The sequence below is a fragment of the Anguilla rostrata genome, chromosome 14 (genome assembly GCF_018555375.3).
Source record: "Anguilla rostrata isolate EN2019 chromosome 14, ASM1855537v3, whole genome shotgun sequence".
Classification (NCBI taxonomy): Eukaryota; Metazoa; Chordata; class Actinopteri; order Anguilliformes; family Anguillidae; genus Anguilla; species Anguilla rostrata.
Genome location: NC_057946.1, coordinates 1,077,501 through 1,097,478, shown reverse-complemented (window position 1 = coordinate 1,097,478; position 19,978 = coordinate 1,077,501). Strand labels below are relative to the sequence as shown.

The 19,978-nt window shown below is 49.9% G+C and overlaps 1 protein-coding gene across 10 annotated transcripts in view; it reads right to left on the bottom strand.

Moving 5' to 3' along the window:
- myo5b (myosin VB) overlaps positions 1–19,978 on the bottom strand; it is a 72,207-nt gene that overhangs the window by 8,074 nt on the left and 44,155 nt on the right. For 6 of the 10 annotated variants that reach the window (XM_064309582.1, XM_064309581.1, XM_064309585.1 and 3 more), the window contains 16 exons: positions 19,464–19,547; positions 18,429–18,575; positions 17,820–17,917; positions 16,002–16,088; positions 15,467–15,578; positions 14,598–14,809; positions 13,699–13,855; positions 12,309–12,548; positions 11,639–11,875; positions 9,535–9,628; positions 7,952–8,097; positions 6,860–6,979; positions 5,954–6,088; positions 4,367–4,450; positions 2,778–3,017; positions 2,373–2,470 (listed from right to left, as the gene is read on the bottom strand). In XM_064309582.1, coding sequence (XP_064165652.1) covers positions 2,373–2,470; positions 2,778–3,017; positions 4,367–4,450; positions 5,954–6,088; positions 6,860–6,979; positions 7,952–8,097; positions 9,535–9,628; positions 11,639–11,875; positions 12,309–12,548; positions 13,699–13,855; positions 14,598–14,809; positions 15,467–15,578; positions 16,002–16,088; positions 17,820–17,917; positions 18,429–18,575; positions 19,464–19,547 — 2,291 coding nt within the window. Of the gene's footprint in view, positions 1–1,212; positions 1,288–2,372; positions 2,471–2,777; positions 3,018–4,366; positions 4,451–5,953; positions 6,089–6,859; positions 6,980–7,247; positions 7,263–7,397; positions 7,413–7,951; positions 8,098–9,534; positions 9,629–11,638; positions 11,876–12,308; positions 12,549–13,698; positions 13,856–14,597; positions 14,810–15,466; positions 15,579–16,001; positions 16,089–17,819; positions 17,918–18,428; positions 18,576–19,463; positions 19,548–19,978 lie in introns of all 10 variants that reach the window. The other 4 variants (XM_064309591.1, XM_064309584.1, XM_064309583.1 and 1 more) reach the window with 4 other exon arrangements.

Sequence of the window (19,978 nt, the reverse complement as noted above, 5' to 3'; positions counted from 1 at the left end):
AAACCCCCCCTCAGGCCCCTGACGATACACTCATCACACAGCACAGGGGTGTAATTACCCCTGATGAGTCACACTGATTTCAGACCCTAAATGCCACCAGCAGCAGAGCCAGAGGGGCTGGGGTATGATCATCAGCACACACACTCACCGTCTCCGACCGCTGGTATCAGGAGAGAACGTTCAGCAATAATCTGGACCCCAGAGAAATTTAGGGTCTGACAAAATCAGTATCACCTGATCATTCAGCAAAAATCTGATTCCTGATTTTAATTCTGCAGCATCTGTGAAGCAGTAAGACTTTTACAAACAGTGGCCCCAGATTGGCTCTGGGTGACATATTGGGAGGGGGGTAATGACTCTAACAGGGGAAAATGGAAACGTGGGGGGGTGTGGGGGGTCGTAGGTTGGCAAAGGGACAGGCAGGCTCTTGAGATAACTTTGCTCACTTGTACCTCAGCTGCACAGTCATTAAACACAGGAAACGCATCCAAACACAGGATACGCATACATTAGAGCCTCTATTTTTAAATTTAACTACTTCAGAATAAAATAACTGCTCAGAATTCCTCTCTCATTCTCAGCCTCGAGGTTTAATGTTAATAATCTGCTGAGTTGTGGATTTGAAAGCACTGCGGTGTTGACAGAAATCCAGCTGGGCCTCGACTCCCAGAGGGGAAGACTGTGTGTGAGAGGAGGACACAAAGAGCTCTCAACTCATTAAAGATCAAAAGCTTCGCCGTGATTATGGATTTCATATTACACAGTGCATTTTTCCAAAAGAAATGTCTAATCAGTATCTCACACACACACACACACTCATCTACACAAAGACAGCCAGACAGACTCTGGGGTGTCAAACAACACAGCAAACCACATGCATGTAAACATGCTGGCTGAAATGCAGAAGCTTCCGTGCAGACTGGAATGAGACACATTCCCAGAGGAACACGCAGGGGCTCTGGGAATTCTGTGGGAGACGCCGGGAAGCGATGGGAGGGACAGACAGAGGGCCAAATCCCAGACCTCCACCCCGGGAACACCCCGGCTCCTGATCCTGAATGAGCAGCACGAACGCTTCACCTCGCTGATGCACTTATCAGACTCAGCGGTCAGGGGCCCTTCAGGTTGCCAGTGAGGTCAGGGTGGAAGTTTGGCGGGGCGGGAGAGTAGCACAGCAACAGGAGAGAGAGAAAGAGAGAGAGAGGAGACCACCTGGCGACTTGCTTTAAGCCCTGGTAAGCCAGACCCAGCTCACCGTCTTCATTCAGATAGCCCCAGTCCTGAGCCCTGCAGCAGCCCAGAGTCACAGAGAGGAGACGCGCATGTGCACGCACACACACACACACACGCACGCACGCACGCACACACGCACACACGCGCGCACACAAACACACACACACGCGCGCACACAAACACACACACACGCACACACGCGCGCACACAAACACACACGCACACACACACACACGCGCGCACGCACGCACACCACACACACGACACACACAGCACCACACACACACACGCACGCACACACACACGCACCGGTTAGTGGCAGCAGAAAGAAGAGAAGCAGTCAGAAACAGAGCTGAAAGACAGCAGGAAGCAAAAGATTCTCGGCTGGGCAGAGAAAATTCAGTTGGACAGAGAAACAGACCAAACAGTCATAAACAGCCAGTGTGTTCCAGCTGTAAGCTTTCATTTCTCATGCATAACCACCTTGGCTTTTTATATGAAAATTTTACAGGTAATCTGTGACTGATGTCCAGTCTGTCACTCAGCCATTGGGATAGGCGAGGACAGGTCAGAGGAACACCACAGGCTATGAATTTAGACAGCCTGTCTGGACGCATCCGAGCATCTATGGTAATGACCATCGCATCCATAACGAGGCTGCTTCCTCTCCTAATACATCATCTATCAGCCCAGCACGACAGAATGAGCTCCATCAGCCAGGAAGCGACTCTTTCCAGGAAAAATAAACACACACACCAGCAGGCTGACCTCGCAGCGAGCTGATTGGCTGCCGTTGAGCAGCGGGTAAATGAGGAACACAAACCCATTTCACAGCTCATCTGTGGGTAATATGCACTCAGGTCCCTGGATGCTCCTGCTGATTCTGCTCACAGTGGATTAACACTAAGGGCCTGTAGGTGGCAGCACTGAGCAGTCAGTTGGCGCTACACAGTGCTGCCAGGGCCCACTGTGGATCTCCTCAGGGTTCAAGCCCATGACTACCGAATGCAAACCAAACGCAGAACCCCTCACCAAAAACCAGCAGAAAAGAACAAAGACATAGGTGTGTGGGGAACAGAACAGAGGCCTCTCAGATATCTCTCGCCCACCCCACCCCCTCCCCCCGCACGCTCACTCACTTCTTGGCTTCGCTCAGACTGTGGTTCCCCTGCACGTCTTTGTCCTTCTCCACCTGCTTGTTGCTGTTGGTCCATCCAGACACATCACTGCCCTCCTTCTGAAAGAGCATTCACAACACGGTCAGGAGAATGGACAGCATCAACATCACCACAGAGAGGGAGGGAGAATGGAATGTGCTGTTTTCTAATACAGCGCTTCTAAAATAAGACAAAAACTGAACGCTTGCTTATTTGTATACTTGCGCTTGGTGTATTGTGAGTGCAGTTTATTTTTATGATGTCACAATGTAAACTGGACTTTTATATCATAAAAAGAACAAAGCTTAAAATGCCAGCATGTTTAGTACCGATGACCCAAACCCATGTGACCCAACCCCAAAACCTGCCTAATACTAGCTGACTTACTGCAAGAACTTCTGCCTCCTTCTGTTGAGAGGCACTGACGATCTGGGTTCTAAGAATAAGGACCTCCTCCTTCCGCACTTCAAGCTCCTCATTGGCTGCCTTGAGCTGGTTAAGCAGGAGGTTGTAGCCATCCTGCAGCTCATTGGACGAGCTGCCCTGGGAGGCGTTGTTGACCATGGTTTTCCGTAGTTCATTGAGGTCATTCTTCAGCTTCTTGTTCTCAGACTCCAGTTCCTGTCTCTGCAACAGAGCGCATGACGTACACATCCATTATGCTGCTGTTCCATGCCAGCGCACTAGGTGGCGCCACACTCCTGCAACAGTGCTACATACTACAGGTCACACAGCACCACAGGACAGCCAGCAACAGGGCACCACGCAGACCCACACACACACACGCTCACGGTCACCACAAGATGTATGCTACAACCTTGTGCTTTAACCTTCTGTTCTTATGGTGAAACTCAAAGTGCAATGTGAAACACTTCTTTAAAATACACCAAAAACGCAAAACCACAGACATTCGTGTTGCCTGACGTTTAAACGGGTGGGAAAAATTCAGACAGCTGGGTATGAAAGCTGGCAGGCAGGAGCCACATAAAACTGTCCAAATGAAAACGCATTTCAACATCCGACCTTTGCCCTGTGACCCCAGACAATAATGTCCCACCTCAACTATCAGCGCGATGGACTCTCAAAAGAACCGGTCTGTAAATCATTAGGCTACCTCTCTCTGATAACAGTTAATGATTTAGGACAGTGATGACATTACAGCTTTGTGTGAAGTGTGTCCTGTATGCAAATTCCATTCACCCGTAGGGAGACAGAATAACACCGCGCATGGATTATGTGTTTATGGAGAGGAGTTTCTCACACAGCCATACAGACCAAACCCCACACCACAGACACAGCTCTGGCCCAACCAGATGGGAGAATACTGGGGTATTATTCAGAGCCATAGTGGTAAAGGAACCCAGTAACTGAGAAAAAGGCTTTTCAGATCCTAAGAAAAAGACATCTGTGCTACGCTTTCCGTGTGCTTTAAAATGATTTTATTTTACACATTAAATTAAATTATAAAAAATTCAAGATGAAAATGTCCTCACAATTTTATTTGTAATCAATGTAAAATTGATAATAAAAAAATATATGATGCTGTCAGCATTTTCTCATTTTAACATTTTCAGTCGAACCACAACTGAACTCAACATTATGAAAAATGTCTATGCCAAAGTGCAGAGCACTAGACCAACAGAAATCGAACCTAAACTTGCTTACTTGTGATTCATATCAGTGTGGTGAGAACCTCACTGCGGTCCAAACACAGAAACCAGCGTAACTCCACCCCCCCTTTACCGAAGGTGGGCAATAGCAGTGAATAACCACTCATAGCAGCCCCTCTCCCTTACCCCCCCAGAACCCCCCAAACCCACTCACCCAGCGTTTGACAGGCAGGGCAGCCAGCAGGAGGATGCAGGCTATGGTGCAGAAGATATCGAAGAACACAAAGAGAGACATAGCGCTGGAGAGCGCTGGATAGCGCTGGATAGCGCTGGAGAGCGCTGGAGAGCTCGCGGAGAGCAGCGTACCTTAAGGCTGTCGTACGCCGCCTCCGAGCTGTAGTCCTGGTCCGACACGGAACCTTTGTGCTCTGATCCCTGGGAGATTGATCCCTGTGAGATAAAGAGCAGTAGACAGCCTGATAAAGACTCTGCGTAGGACGCCAAACACAGCCAGCGTTGCGACACCACAATCGACCTCGCCGCGGCACTTCGGCTTCTTCTGTTTTTGCTGGTGGTGTACTTCACCTTTTTTTGACCAAATCTCTGCACCAAATTTCAATTATGAATGATTAATTTGTGATGACTGCTGTGGGGAGTGTTACTGAACGCAGAATTACCCAAGGCCTCAGCGAAAGCTTCTCCCTGTTCTGCTTTACACACGTCTGAGCTGAGCTACTGACCCCATTGCAAATACACCCGGTCACATTAGCTTCCCCACTACAGCCACATGGAGAGTTAAGAGATTGATCTGTGAGAGAATGGAGCTGTTTAATTCAGCAGTGTGTGAGACTGAGCTCCTCACAGCCTTCTTCACAACACCAAACAGACACCAAAACATCCTCAGAGGTGTACACAGACATCACACAGGAATGTACGTGTGTACATGCAAATATGTGTGTGTGTGTGTGTGTGCGCATCTGTGTGTGTGTGTGTATGTGTGGATGTGTTTAGGCGTTGTGCAATAAAATGTCAAATCATCTAACAGATTATTATAGTCTCAAATAGCTGAGGCAGAGAGTGGCAGAACCACAGGCTATGTGCCAGGGTCCTGTGTCCTGATAGTTTTGATTACAGTTAATATTATACGCTTTAAAATGAAATAATAATGACATGATGGCAGCTGGGAAGTGGTATAACTTCTGGAGCCCAGATACTGCACTGACATTATGCAAAGAGGCTATATTAATACTTAAACCATCCCCAAATTTAGAAACTGTACTCCTCTACTAAGCAAAGGGAATTTTACTGCTGTCAATATGAGTTTCTGTTATACCAGCCATTTAGCATTTTGAGAGAGAGATAAAGTGTGTGTGTGTGTGTGAGAGAGAGAGAGAGAGAGGAAAGTTGAATTCCTGTAAAATGGCTAATGGCTGTTGCATTTCATTACTCCAAGTAGTGGAGGGAAAAGAGGGTGATTTGGGACAGAAGGACTGATGGAAGACAGGATGACAGGAAGAGTGGGAGGACGCAGGACTCAGACACACACACACCACAGGAAAAAAGGATGAGTGGAGGAAGAGAGGATGGGGTGAACGGAAAGGATAAGTGGAGGAGGAGGGGATGGGGTGAATGGAAAGGATGAGCAGAGGAGGGGATGGGGAGAACAAAAAGGATGAGCGGAGGAGGAGGGGATGGGGAGAACAGAAAGGATGAGCGGAGGAGGAGGGGATGGGGAAAACAGAAAGGATGAGCGGAGGAGGAGGGGATGGGGAGAACAGAAAGGATGAGCAGAGGAGGAGGGGATGGGGAGAACAGAAAGGATGAGCGGAGGAGGAGGGGATGGGGAGAACAGAAAGGATGAGCAGAGGAGGAGGGGATGGGGAGAACAGAAAGGATGAGCGGAGGAGGAGGAGATGGGGAGAACAGAAAGCACGGAAGGCAGACAGAGCCCACCTTGCGTTTGGCCAGCTCCTCGGCCTTGTCCAGGCTGGCCTGCAGCCTCTTCCTCTCCTGCTCCAGCTCTCTCACTCTCTTCTGCAGCTTCATGAACACGCTGATGTCCATCGCCGCTTTCTCCAGACCCATCTCCTGCAGCGGGCGCATGCATGACCCAGCACAGGCATACACACACGACCCAGCACACGCACGACCCAGCACACGCATACACGCACGACCCAGCACAGGCATGACCCAGGACACGCACGACCCAGCACAGCAGACAGACACGCCACCACACACGCACGACCAGCAGCATACACGCACCACACAGCATGACCCGGCCACAGCCACACACATACACGCACGACCAGCACAATCAGCATACACACATACACACAAACAAACAAACACACACAGGAATGGAAAAACAGCAATGAGATCCAGGAATTTGGAAAACCTAGACCACTTGTGTCACCACATTTTCCTTTTCTGAATTCATATTTCAGCCAACCATTTCAGAAAAAACACATTAATGTGTTAAGCAAGAACTGGGGTTTAAATTGAGTGACCTGTGGTTCAAACAAAGTGACCTGTGGTTCAAACAGAGTGGCCTGTGGTTCAAACTGAGTGACCTGTGGTTTAAACAGAGTGACCTGTGGTTCAAACAGAGTGACCTGTGGTTTAAACAGAGTGACCTGTGGTTCAAACAGAGTGACCTGTGGTTCAAACAGAGTGACCTGTGGTTCAAACAGAGTGACCTGTGGTTCAAACAGAGTGACCTGTGGTTTAAACAGAGTGACCTGTGGTTCAAACAGAGTGACCTGTGGTTTAAACAGAGTGACCTGTGGTTCTAACAGAGTGACCTGTGTTTTAAGCTGAGTGAATGGGTGGTGATGTCGAGGGCGGGGCCAATGCACTGACCTCCACCAGCTGAATGGAGTCCTCTGTGTCTCCTATTTCAGAGGTGGAGATGGAGGTGTAATTAGAGTCCGACTCCAGGCTGCTCTGATTGGACGGATTCCTCCTGTGGCCCGGCTGGAACTAAGAGCAGAAGCACATTACTGCATGCATAACCGTGCATCACACTGTTATTCATACCGCCTTCAAATATTCAGTTATAATTGTGTCATTAATACCACCTCCAAATATTGATGGATACCTGCATTGTTAATACTGCCAAAAAATACTGATGCATAACTGCGTTATTAACACTCATTACTCTCATTTATAAGATTTAATCTCACATTTGTTGGCTGAAAAGCTAGTAGGTTCATTCACTTTAGCCAGACCCACCTGCAGGTTCTCGAACCTTAGCCAGAGAGACCTCCTCCTGCAGGCTCTCTAACCTTAGCCACAGAGAGACCTCCCCCTGCAGGCTCTCTAACCTTAGCGAGAGAGACCTCCTCCTGCAGGTTCTCTCACCTTAGCCAGAGAGATCTCCTCCTGCAGGTTATCCTACCTTAGCCAGAGAGACCTCCTCCTGCAGGTGCTCTAACCTTAGCCAGAGAGACCTCCTCCTGCAGGCTCTCTAACCTTAGCCAGAGAGACCTCCTCCTGCAGGGCTCTAACCTTAGCCAAGAGAGACCTCCTCCTGCAGGTCTCTAACCTTAGCCAGAGAGACCTCCTCCTGCAGGTTCTCGAACCTTAGCCAGAGAGACCTCCTCCTGCAGGTTCTCTAACCTTAGCCAGAGAGACCTCCTCCTGCAGGTTCTCTAACCTTAGCCAGAGAGACCTCCTCCTGCAGGCTCTCTAACCTTAGCCAGAGAGACCTCCTCCTGCAGGCTCTCTAACCTTAGCCAGAGAGACCTCCTCCTGCAGGCTCTCTAACCTTAGCCAGAGAGACCTCCTCTGGCAGGTCCTCTAACCTTAGCCAGAGAGACCTCCTCCTGCAGGCTCTCTAACCTTAGCCAGAGAGACCTCCCCCTGCAGGCTCTCTAACCTTAGCCAGAGAGACCTCCCCCTGCAGGCTCTCTAACCTTAGCCAGAGAGACCTCCTCCTGCAGGTTCTCCTACCTTAGCCAGAGCGACCTCCTCCTGTAGGTTGTCATATCGCTGCTCCAGTCTGGAGTATTCCTTCACCAGGTTCTGGTATCGTAGGCGTTCCTCGTCCAGCTCCGTCCGAAAACTGGCCTCTTTCTGAGAAACGCTGCTCTCCTGGTCTGGAGTGAGACATGGGAAAACTATTCATCACCCAACCCAAAGCCCTTATTGCTGCACCTGAGAGTGCCCCATCATCCTCAGTCCTGAAGTCCAATCATTATCCCCCCTCTGTATCAGTCTGACTTCATCCACAGACCCCACCGTGATTCAGTATTTACACACCTCCACCTCTCCCATTCTAACGCATGTAAATCAGCCATAACTGACGTGGGGACAGAGTGTGTTTGTGCAGTGCATTTTCAGGTGCTGCGATATACAGACTGCCCGTCCCTCCTGTGTGAAACTCACTGGCCGTCGTTGCCGAAAGAAGTAAAACAACAAAAGGCAGAAGATCACTGGCTGTTATGACCAAAGGGAAGAACTGATGTCACGGTAACAAACGTCTATGCGTTTATAATTCTCCTGTTGAGGCTCAGTTGCCGAGCAACAAACAAACCTCAAATACTGAGCTCCTGAAAACCGAAACTCACAGTGTGCGGTTCGGGGGCAGGCCCGGCGAGTCTCGCTCTCCCCGTGCGAACGCTCGGGAGACAAAGCAAGGACTGGCGGCCGGGGTGCGGAGCGGTGGTGTCAGCTTCCTCACACCCCGCCCCAAACCCAAACCCAACGCCCGGCCTACTTCTGCACACAGACCCACTGTGTGTGTGTGTCTGTGTGTGTCTGTCTGTCTGTCCATGTCTGTGTGTGTGTGTGTGTGTGTGTGAGTGTGTGTGTGTGTGTCTGTCTGTCTGTCCGTGTGTCTGTGTGTGTGTGTGTGTGTGTGTCTGTGTGTGTACTTTCGTCGTGCTTGGTATGGTTGCAATAATGTGGTGTATGTTGTCTTGTGTGTGTGTGTGTGTGGTGTAGGTGTGTGTGTGGTGTGATCTTTGTGTGTTGTTGTGCGTATGTGCTGTGTTCGTGTGTGCTTTGAGTGTGTGTGTGTGCTTTGTGTGGTAAGGTGCAAAGAAGGTAGATGTGTGTGTGTGTGTGTGTGGGGGTATGAGCAGGTGTGTGTGTGTGTGGTGTGTGTGTGTGTTGTGTGTGGAGAGAGAGTGTGTGGTCAAGAGGTGTGTGTGTGTCAGTGTGTGACCAGCACAGGCCAGTCAGGAGGGAACTGCTATACAGAGGAGTGACCCAGGGGCAAGAGGAGGAGAGTCACATACTGTAGCTATGGAAAGGAGAGGAGGAGAGGAGAGGGGGATAGGGCAGAGGAGGGAGGAGAAGAGAGTAGGGGAGAGAACAGTAGGATTGGGAGAAGAAAATATGGGAGAGGGGAGAGAGGAGGGAAGGGGAGAGAGAGGGAGAGTAAAGAAGGGGAGAATAGAGGAGGTGAGACAGGGAGAGAGGAGAGGAGAATGTGGGGAGAGGAAAAGAGAGGGAGCGAGGACAGGAGGTGAGAGGGAGAGAAGAAAGGAGAGGAGAGGAGAGGAGAAGAAACAGGGAGCTGGGAGTCTCACCTTCTGTGCTTTTGGACTGGATGAGGATTCTCTTGTTCATCTGTTCCTTATCCTTTTTCAGCAGCGAGTTCTCTCGCTCCAGCTCCTCGACTCTCTGAATGGGGCGGAGACACAAAAATGCAGGACCCAATCAGGTGAGCTCAGGTGGACAGGGCCCTCCCCGATTCGCTGGGCTGAAATAAGTTTCTGGGAAGTGGACTGAAGGCAGAGCATCTCAGCGGGACACACAGACCTGAGGGCTATGGTGGAGCTCGGTAACACGCGGAGCGAAGAAGACTCTCCTTGTCTGCCCAAGCGCGTGACACTGGAGAGGTTCAGATTGGAGGCATGGCCCGCCCAGGGCGGGGGGACAGGGGTGTGTCCGAGGGGGGGGGGTGTTTGGTTTCAGGCCCCTTTGTGAACAGAACAGAGATGCCCCTGTCCCAGCTCAACCCAATACTCTCAGTCTCTGGACAGCGTCGGGACGGGGGAAGACTGGTTCCCTGTAACCTGATCCAGGGCACTGCTAGTCAGTGCTGTGTTGAGGTTTAATGGCTGAGCTGGCTTCAGGCTGGGCCTCCCTGGAGAGGACCTCCTACACAAGATCCTGATTGGTTATAACTCCTAACTGACCACTGCTTCATCAGCAAAGTAAACCTGGAATCTTGGCAGACATCTTGCACCACAGTGCCAAGCTGGTTAGGCTGTAAAGATTGACCTGGTCATACTCATAGTATAGTAAGGTTAACCTGGCTCAGTCTGTAGGTACTGGCACTAGTACTGTAAGGTTAACCTGGTCATCTTGCTACTCATAGTAGTACCTGTCAAAGGTGTAACCATGCTGTCATCAGCTCGTACTGTAAGTAACTGGTCAGGCTCATGACTGTGTTAACTCAGGCATAGTCATAAGTACTTGTAAAGGTTAACCTGGTCAGCTCATATTAAGTTAACCGTAGCTCGTGAAGGTTAACCTGTCATAGTCTGTGTACGTTCCATAGACTGTCACTGTATGTAGGTTAACCTGGTCAGCTCACAGTACTGTAAGGTTACCTGGTCAGGCTCATAGTACTGTAAGGTTAACCTGGTCAGGGCTCATAGTACATTGGTTATAGAGTTAACCTGAGTCAGGCTCATAGTACTGTAAGGTTAACCTGGTCAGGCTCATAGTACTGTAAGGTTAACCTGGTCAGGCTCATAGTACTGTAAGGTTAACCTGGTCAGGCTCATAGTACTGTAAGGTTAACCTGGTCAGGCTCATAGTACTGTAAGGTTAACCTGGTCAGACTCATTGTACTGTAAGGGTAACCTGGTCAGACTCACTGCATCTTAACCTGATTTACACCAATGATTTGCGGGTTCCTGTGGGGCGGTCAGGGCCGCAGTCTGCCTTACTGACGGGACCCAGCCTCCATGTTTAATTTACCCCAGCAGAGGCCTCCACACCGTTCAGCACCGAGCGTGCAACGGTCTGAATAAAACATCAAAACCCACGGAAAACAACAACAACAACAACAACCAGCACAGCGCACACAGCAACACGAGTCCCAGGCTGCAGCTCGGTCTGTTATTAATGAAGCGCTTCAAAGTGCCCCCCCGATGGCAGTTTGCCCCAGTTCAAACCGTCTCCGCCAATCACAGAACTAGCGCTGCTCCTCACGCAACAAACATCCGCAGCCATTACCGAGACCGTCTGAGCCAAACCCCCGGAAGTGCTGTCATTTCATTCTTAATCACACACAGTGCTGCTATCAAAATAACAACAAGCAAAATGAGGAAGAGATCAGGCTGCCCTAGTAGAAATTCCAGCTTGGGTCCAGCCTGCTTTTAAAGCTGGTCCGGCCTGGTAATTTAACCATTCAAGGAAAAAATTCAAAATTATGGAAAATTCAATACACTGGGCTTCATGGGTCCTGAAACTAAAATTCTTATATGTTAGGAAATTCGCTGACAAAACACACTGTGACTGTTACAGCGCATTTATGGTTCTTGTGATTCTTGTGACACCCGGTCAACGTCTGTTGGTTTTGGGAGCCATTTTGGCCCCCTACTAAGTCCTGCCAATATGGCAGTGGAAGTGTGTGCCTGTTCCCTCTGCAGAGGAGGACAGGTGCACACCTGTATTTACCTGTTCTAGGCCCTTCTTCTCGCTGCTGTACTCCTCTTCCAGCTGCTTCCTGTGGGCGTGTGCTTCCTCTAGCTCCGCCCTCAGCCTCTCCAGCTCCTCCTGCAGGGAGGTGAGCTGATTGCCGTCTCCCTGGCGACTGCGCATGCTCTCCAGCTCCCTCTGTAGCTTGGCGACCTCGGTGTTCAGGGCTGTGTTAGCCAGGGACAGCTGCTCGTTCTGGGTCTTGTACTCCTTATTCTGTGATTGGAGCACATGCTCAGTTCAGCACTGGGAGGGGGGGGGGGTTAAACTCACAGTGCTGTGCGTTACATCACACCACAGCCATTTAGCAGACACTCTTACCCAGATCGACTTACACAACTCTACACAGCATTTACACTGCATCATTTTACATAGCATGTACATTTATACTGACCAACTCTTTACCTATCATACTACACTGCTGCCCTGTACACTATGACACCACAAACCTGGCTCCCATACAACTCAACCACGAAAATGCACAATACATCGAGAGAAAAGGCAAATGTGGCCGAATCATAAGCTTGTCCAGGTTTCTTTGCAGGTAGATGTGGACAGGGCTACAGGGCATACTAACAAACCTACGACCTATCGAAGCGAAGAAAGGAAAAGCGCCAGCCAGCCAGCCAGCCAGCCAGGCGGGCCGTACCTGGTCGTCCACCTTCCTCTGCAGCTGGACGATCTTGTTCTCCATGCCGACGTTGAGCTTCTTCAGGTGCTGGGCGGAGCGCGCCTCGATCTTCAGCTGCTGCAGCCGGCGGCGGGCCTGCAGGCGGCGGTACGCGCACTGGATCACCACCGCCGCGTTCCGCGCCTGCCGGAACTTCTTGCGCTGCATCCAGCCGCGCACCGACTTCTGGATGATGGTGGCCTTGTGGTGGAGCAGGAACTAGCCCAGAGAGAGAGAGAGAGAGAGGTGGAGTCACAACCTTAAACACGCCATCTTAAAACACACTAATGTTTATGATCGCCAATGTTTCTGTTCACTAATGTTGATGATCACCAATGTTTCTGATGGCTAATGTTTATGATCGCTAATGTTTATGATCGCTTGTGTTTCTGATCATGCAGTTCTGTGTATAATTGGTGTGTGATCCTACAGGGGAATCAGCGATATAGAGGAAAGGCTGCACTTCCTGCAGTGCATTTATTTGTTTTGCTTATACAAGTTGAAATCAACAGTTTAATTTCCCCCCAGGAATCAATGATCTAAACTACTCCTGATCCTACACTACAGCAAGCAGATCATTACATGCTGAAATGCATCGCCTGTCTCCTCTAATTTCCAAATCAGTCTCCTGCTGGACACACAGAGAGAACACAGCGGTCTGCCTTCCAAATAACATTAATCCTCAACTCTGAGCTGAAATTAAAGGCACAAGATGGTTCACTTCCTCACAAACAGTCCACCAGTTTAATTTGGAGTACACTGACGGGCCAGACTACTTGTGAACAAACGGAACAAGCACTTGAGTCAAAGGTGAGTAAATGTTCTTGTTTTGGAGCAGGCAGGGGTCTGTATGTGATATCACACAGACACACTGATTGGACGGGGCTGGTTCTGTGACTCTTTGATATCACACAGACACACTGATTGGACGGGGCTGGTTCTGTGACTCTGTGATATCACACAGACACACTGATTGGACAGGGCTGGTTCTGTGACTCTGTGATATCACACAGACAGACTGATTGGACGGGGCTGGTTCTGTGACTCTGAGATATCACACAGACACACTGATTGGACGGGGCTGGTTCTGTGACTCTGTGATATCACACAGACACACTGATTGGACTGGGCTGGTTCTGTGACTCTGTGATATCACACAGACACACTGATTGGACGGGGCTGGTTCTGTGACTCTGTGATATCACACAGACACACTGATTGGACAGGGCTGGTTCTGTGACTCTGTGATATCACACAGACACACTGATTGGACAGGGCTGGTTCTGTGACTCCCCATCCAGGTGGATATTTCCGTGGCTCGGGGGCCGGAGCGGGGGAGAGGGGCATTGTGGGAAGGCGGCAGCCGTACCTCCTGGTAGATCCTGCGTGTGAACATGCCTCTGGCGAAGGCCTGGATGGTGACCACCGCCTGCCTGGTGTGCAGGAACGCCTGGCGATCCCGCACCATGCGATACTGCTTCTGACACACCAGGGCGGCGCGAGTGAGCCGCAAGAACTCAGCGTGCCTACGGGGGGAGGGAGGGGGGGGGGGGAGGGGAGGGAGGGGAAGGAGAGAGAGAGAGGGGAGGAGGGAGTGAGGGGAGGGAGTGGCAGGGGGAGAGAATGGGGGAGAGAGAGAGGGAAAGCAAGGGGGGAGGGAGGGACGAAGGTGGGGGGGGAGGGAGAGATACACATAAATGACAAGAAAAAGACGTCTCTTCAGAAAGATTAAAAGAAAAAGTTTGCCATTAAGAGAACATTTTTCCCCTAGACAAGGAACACTGCAAGGTGTGTGTGTCTTACCTGTGGGCCAGGTAGCCCCGCCCGTAGCGTGTGTTTGTGTGTGTGTGTCTTACCTGCGTGCCAGGTAGCCGCGCCTGTAGCTTGTGTGAGTGTGTGTGTGCGTGTGTGTGTGTGTGTATGTCTTACCTGCGGGCCAGATAGCCCCGCCCATAGCGTGTGCGTGCGTGTGTGTGTGTGTGTGCGTGTGTGTGTGTGAGTGTGCATGTGTGTGTGTGTGTGTGTGTGTAGTGTGTGTGTGCGTGTGTGTCTTACCTGCGGGCCAGGTAGCCCCGCCCGTAGTGTGTGTGTGTGCGTGTGCGTGTGCGTGTGCGTGTGTGAGTGTGTGCGTGCGTGCGTGTGTGTGTGTGCGTGTGCGTGTGCGTGAGCGTGGCATGTGTGTGTCTTACCTGCGGGCCAGGTAGCCGCGCCCGTAGCGTGTGCGTGTGCGTGTGCGTGTGCGTGAGCGTGAGCGTGTGCGTGTCTTACCTGCGGGCCAGGTAGCCGCGCCCGTAGCGCTGCAGGGTCAGGGCCATCTTGCGGATCTTGCGGTAGCGCAGCCTCTGCAGCCAGCCTCGCACCGTCTTCTGGATCTTAATGCAGGCCGCGCGGAACTTATCGGCCCGAAGCTTCTCCAGGTACGCCACCTGGCCCGCGCGGAAGAAGATCTTGGTCCTCCCAAACTGGAACTTGTCTGGATCCTGGCAGGCCAGTCCGGTAGGAAAGAGGAAGTTATTCATTTATTTTTGTTCTTCGATAAAGGTCTTGCTTTGCTGAAGAGCAGTTATTGTGCTGATTCAGCACCAACACAGCCTGTAGCACATTCCAGAATACAGTGGGTCTCATCACATCACATCACATTACATTTATTTGGCTGTTGCTTTTATTCAAAGCGATGTACAGTAAGTGCATACTGAAGGTCATTGGAACAACTACAAAACACAGGTTCGATACCCATTACGTAAGTTATGAACACATTAAGTCCACTTCACACTGTAAGCATAGGCAAGGTCAGAGAGTAATGTCAAACTAGGAGGCATCAAGATAACGATACAAGTGCAGTGTAAGTGCTGGATGGAGGTCACGTGAAGGTGGTTCAGGAGGTACATGTGTCTCAACACTACCTCGAACACCCTGGGACTTCATAGCACAGCTGGAGCTCGTTCCTTTACTGACAAAGGACCGGGCTGGAAAGGAGCCATGGTGGACTTTTACCAAGAAGCGAACAGGACAGCACCCATTTTCTCTCACTTCCATCCTCCACACTGGTCTGTGGTTCATTCTGCTCGTGTGTGTGGGGTATCTGTGTGAGACTGCAGGTGGAGGTGAGCTGCAAGCTACAGGTCTGCCAGACTCACCTTGATCAGAGTCTCCAGCAGCGTTTTGCAGACCACCTTCTTATCCGCGTTGGAGATGTCCTTCTTCTTCATTAGAACCCGGTACCTGCTGAAGAAGTCCGAGTACGTCCACCTGAACCAACAAACAAGTCGCACTGTCAGAAGTAGCATTAGTATTTAGGTGCACAGCAGTCGCCTGTAGGCACAGTAGTCATTTGTGGGGTTTGTAGATACAGTAATGGTTTGTGGGGTTTGTAGGTACAGTAATGGTTTGTGGGTACAGTAGTGGTTTGTGGGGTTTGTAGGTACAGTAATGGTTTGTGGGGTTTGTACGTACAGTAGTGGGTTGTGGGGTTTGTAGGTACAGTAATGGTTTGTGGGTTTTGTAGGTACAGTAGTGGTTTGTGTGTACAGTAGTGGTTTGTGTATAAAGTAACAGAAGGCCAGCTCTTCAGAGGGTGAGGGGTTTAAGGTGAGCAGTGCAGGTGGACCCAGGTGAAACGTGGCTCACACTCCCATACAGAGACATCACTGATACTGGGACAGGTGAACACACCTGGATGGGTAGCCAGCGGCACTGATGCGGATAGTCTCCAACACTCCACACGCACGCAACTGCTGCACAGCTCGCCTGGAGTCAAACCTGCAGGACCGAGGGCACAGCACAGTGAGCTAATATACATGTTACACATATACACTCAGCATAAAGAGCACAACACAACACACACACAATTACGCATGCACAGACATGGACAAATAAACACACACACACACTCACACACACACACACACACTCAGGCATTCACACACACACAGAGGAAAAAAAGTCTAATGTTGTCACATCTGAACACACAAACACATAAAGACACATAACACACAAACATGCAAACATACATATACTGACCCCCACACACAGCCAACAAACTGTATCTGTCATCGGTCATCAACAGTACTGGTGTAAGCACAACCAGATTAAATAAATGTTTATGTGAAAATATTTTTTAGAACAAGCGTGACTAAAAATACCTTACCAAGGGCACCAAAATCAGCCAAATCACAGCATTTCAGTAACACAACCACACTTACCCGAACTTACACAAACACCAATCTACTTTCCCTGAGCTGATCTCAACCACCGATAACCTGTAAGCTCTTAGATCCATAACCACAGACAGACTTACACACCTACCGTTTCAGGAAAAGACAGAGTTCTACCCTGTGCTTACCTGAACGCACATACACCCACACAGGCAAAGCCAGAGTTCTACCCTGTGCTTACCTGAACACACACACACCCACACAGGCAAAGCCAGAGTTCTACCCTGTGCTTACCTGAACACACATACACCCACACAGGCAAAGCCAGAGTTCTACCCTGTGCTTACCTGAACACAAGCTCTCCCTTACAGGTAAAGGTACGGTTATCTCCTGTGCTTACCTGACCCTGCCCTTTAGTGCTGAACACATTTCCCCAGAGTGAGCATTCTGAACACAGGCTGCCCGCGTCCCCGCCTCGTCTACAGCACCCTGTCTGTTCCCTAACGAGCTTCCAAACACATGACTCAGGGACATCATCCAATTAACCTCCACTGAAGGGGCCGCTGTGGGAAAGAATGTCCCAGAACCCACCTCTCAGATCATCCACAGGATACACTCTCAGTTCTGGGAAGTGCCTAAGTTCATTACTGGTGTGTGTGTGTGAGTGTGTGTGTGTGTGTGTGTGTGTGTGTGTGTGTGTGCTTGTGTGTGTATGAGTGTGTGTATGTGCATGTGTGTGTGTGTGTGCATGTGTGAGATAGGAACAAACATCAGTTACAGACACAAACTCTCTCCTGATTGGCCTGGGAGGAAAGCCCAACCCACTGGAGTGTGCAGCACTTTGACAGCATTCTAACAACAACAACAACCCAAACCTGATGGAGCCAGTCAGAGTGAGACTGAAGCTAACCTGTGTGATCTCACTGAATGACGGGTTTTTAACCATGGTGATCTGGCAGCAACATAACACCGTGCGGAGAGCCAATGGCTGCACTCGGAACTCAGAACACTAACCAATCAATGCGGCACTCTTCCAAAACCACAATCAATGAATTCTATTCATCCAGAAAAGTCTAATACTTTATAAAAAGTGACAGTGACTAACAGTCGGCAGCCATACCACCCTGTACCCTTCTAAAGTCAAACTAACTGAAGCCAAGAAAAACCTTGTTTAGTTTCCTCCTGAAATTTGAAAAACACTCCTTTACAACCTCAGATGTACATCTATACCTGTTCATTCAGTTTATTCTCATTTATGTGGGATGATACATTACATATGCAGACACACACGTGCGCACACGCAGATGCACACACGCACACACGCAGCAGTACTCACGAGAAGGCCTCCTTCTCATCGTTGGGTTTGATGCAGCGCACATAGTGAGGTGTGGTGGCGTTCAGCGTCTCCATCAGCAGCTGCAGAGAGCTCCGGAACTACAGGAGAAACACACACACACACACAACCATAAACAACAGCTTCAGTGAGGTCCAAACTACAGGAGAAGCACACACACACACACACACACACACACACACAACCATAAACAACAGCTGTAGTGAGGTCCAAACTACAGGAGAAACACACACAAAGGAATCGATATAGAGTGAAACATGCTCAAATCTAACCTATTTACTAGTAACTGGGTGGTGAAATTCAAAAAAGATATGAGTAGAGAAAAACAGACAGCACACTCTAGAAAACTCAAACAGATAATTTAGTACATAAACATATGAAGCACAATAAGTACAGATGTTTTAGCAACAGCTTTCTTCAGTATGATTTTTTGCACGCACGCACACACACACGCACGCACACACGCACGCACGCTTATACACGAGTAGAGCGAGAACTTAACCCGTGTGAAACAGAAAACTCTCTCTCGCTTTTGAACAACGATGGTGGCCCCCGGCCTCCGTGCTGAAGCTCATTTTCGGGGTGACTCACCTGGTGGCCCACGGTCTTCCGGTGCTCTCGGTTGGGGGCTTTGAGGCCCGGTTTGGCGGGCCGCACGTTGATGCGGGTGCCCTTGCTGGTCGTGGTGGGGGCGGGCGCCTCCTTCCCGTCCTGGAACAGGTCTGCCACCAGCTGGAACTGAGGTGCGAAAACAACACCATAAAGCACAGAACTTACACCACCTGTACTCCTGCCTCTCACCCAATGCATGCTGGGATAGGCTCCAGCAAGTCCCCATCACCATGGCCAGGAACAAGTGGGAAGAGGTGATGGATGGATGGATTTACACCACAGTTGATACCACAGCTTACACCTCAGTTTAAACTCAAGAGTCACAAACCCCCCCCCCCAACCCCCCACCCCCACCACGGCACTTTCTGAGCTACAGTATGACCCCTTCTCTCAGCTACCCTCTCTGCTTTCTCACTGACTAAATAAAGCAAAAAAACAGACCCTGCCTGTCTGCTCTTCTATTAGGCAGGAAAAACACTGTCATTTTGAAAATGTCAACAGAAAAAAAAACTATTTAAATGAAATACAAAGAATCTTTTGAGATTCACGTCCTCACCAAAAGTAAGTGGGAATCCTGTCACATCTCATAATCATAACTCATCATTTTAATATGCTGATAAATGTTTTAGCACGTTAGCACTGGTGCTACTGCCGTTAAAAGCCAGCGCACGGGTTTTATGAGGTGAGCATCTTTAGCAGAGACAAAGATGCTGTGAGTTTCCCATCTCTATTCCTCTCTCCATCCCTCTGCTCTGTAAACCACTGGCCCCGCCCAGAAACATTACACCAGCAGCCCCCTCATCCCCATAGGGATCCCGACAGGATCTAGGTACCGGATGTGTTCCGTCTCACGCACACCTGAAGCAGCTACCCCAGGGCTTCAGTAGTTACATCAGGTGTGTCTGAAACAGAGCAGGTCAGATACCTGGATCCGTGGGGGGTACCTGAGGAGAGGTTTGGGGTAGTGCTGCACCACACCACACATAACCCTGCCTAACTGTCCCTCTCCGGTACCTTGCTGGCCTTCAGGATGTTGATCTGCTCCTCGTACACCGTGTCTCTGTTCTTCTCCAGGAAGCCGTCACACTGGTACTCCACCTGCAGGAGACACAAAGAGACAGCATCACTAACAGACACACACACACACACACACCTTACTAACACACACACCTCACTAATGAGCACACAAAAAACCTCACTAACACACACACACTTACCCACATCACTAACAGACGCACCTTACAAACACACGCACACACACCTCACTAACACATACACACCTTACTAACACACGCACACACACCTCACTAACACACACACACACTTACACACATCACTAACAGACACACACCTTACTAACACATGCACACACACCTCACTAACACACACACCTCACTAATGAGCACACAAACACCTCATTAACACACACACACTTACACACATCACTAACAGATGCACCTTACAAACACACACCCACACCTCACTGTAAGGCTGTGAGCAGGCTGGTCAGGCTCAGTGAACAGTATGGT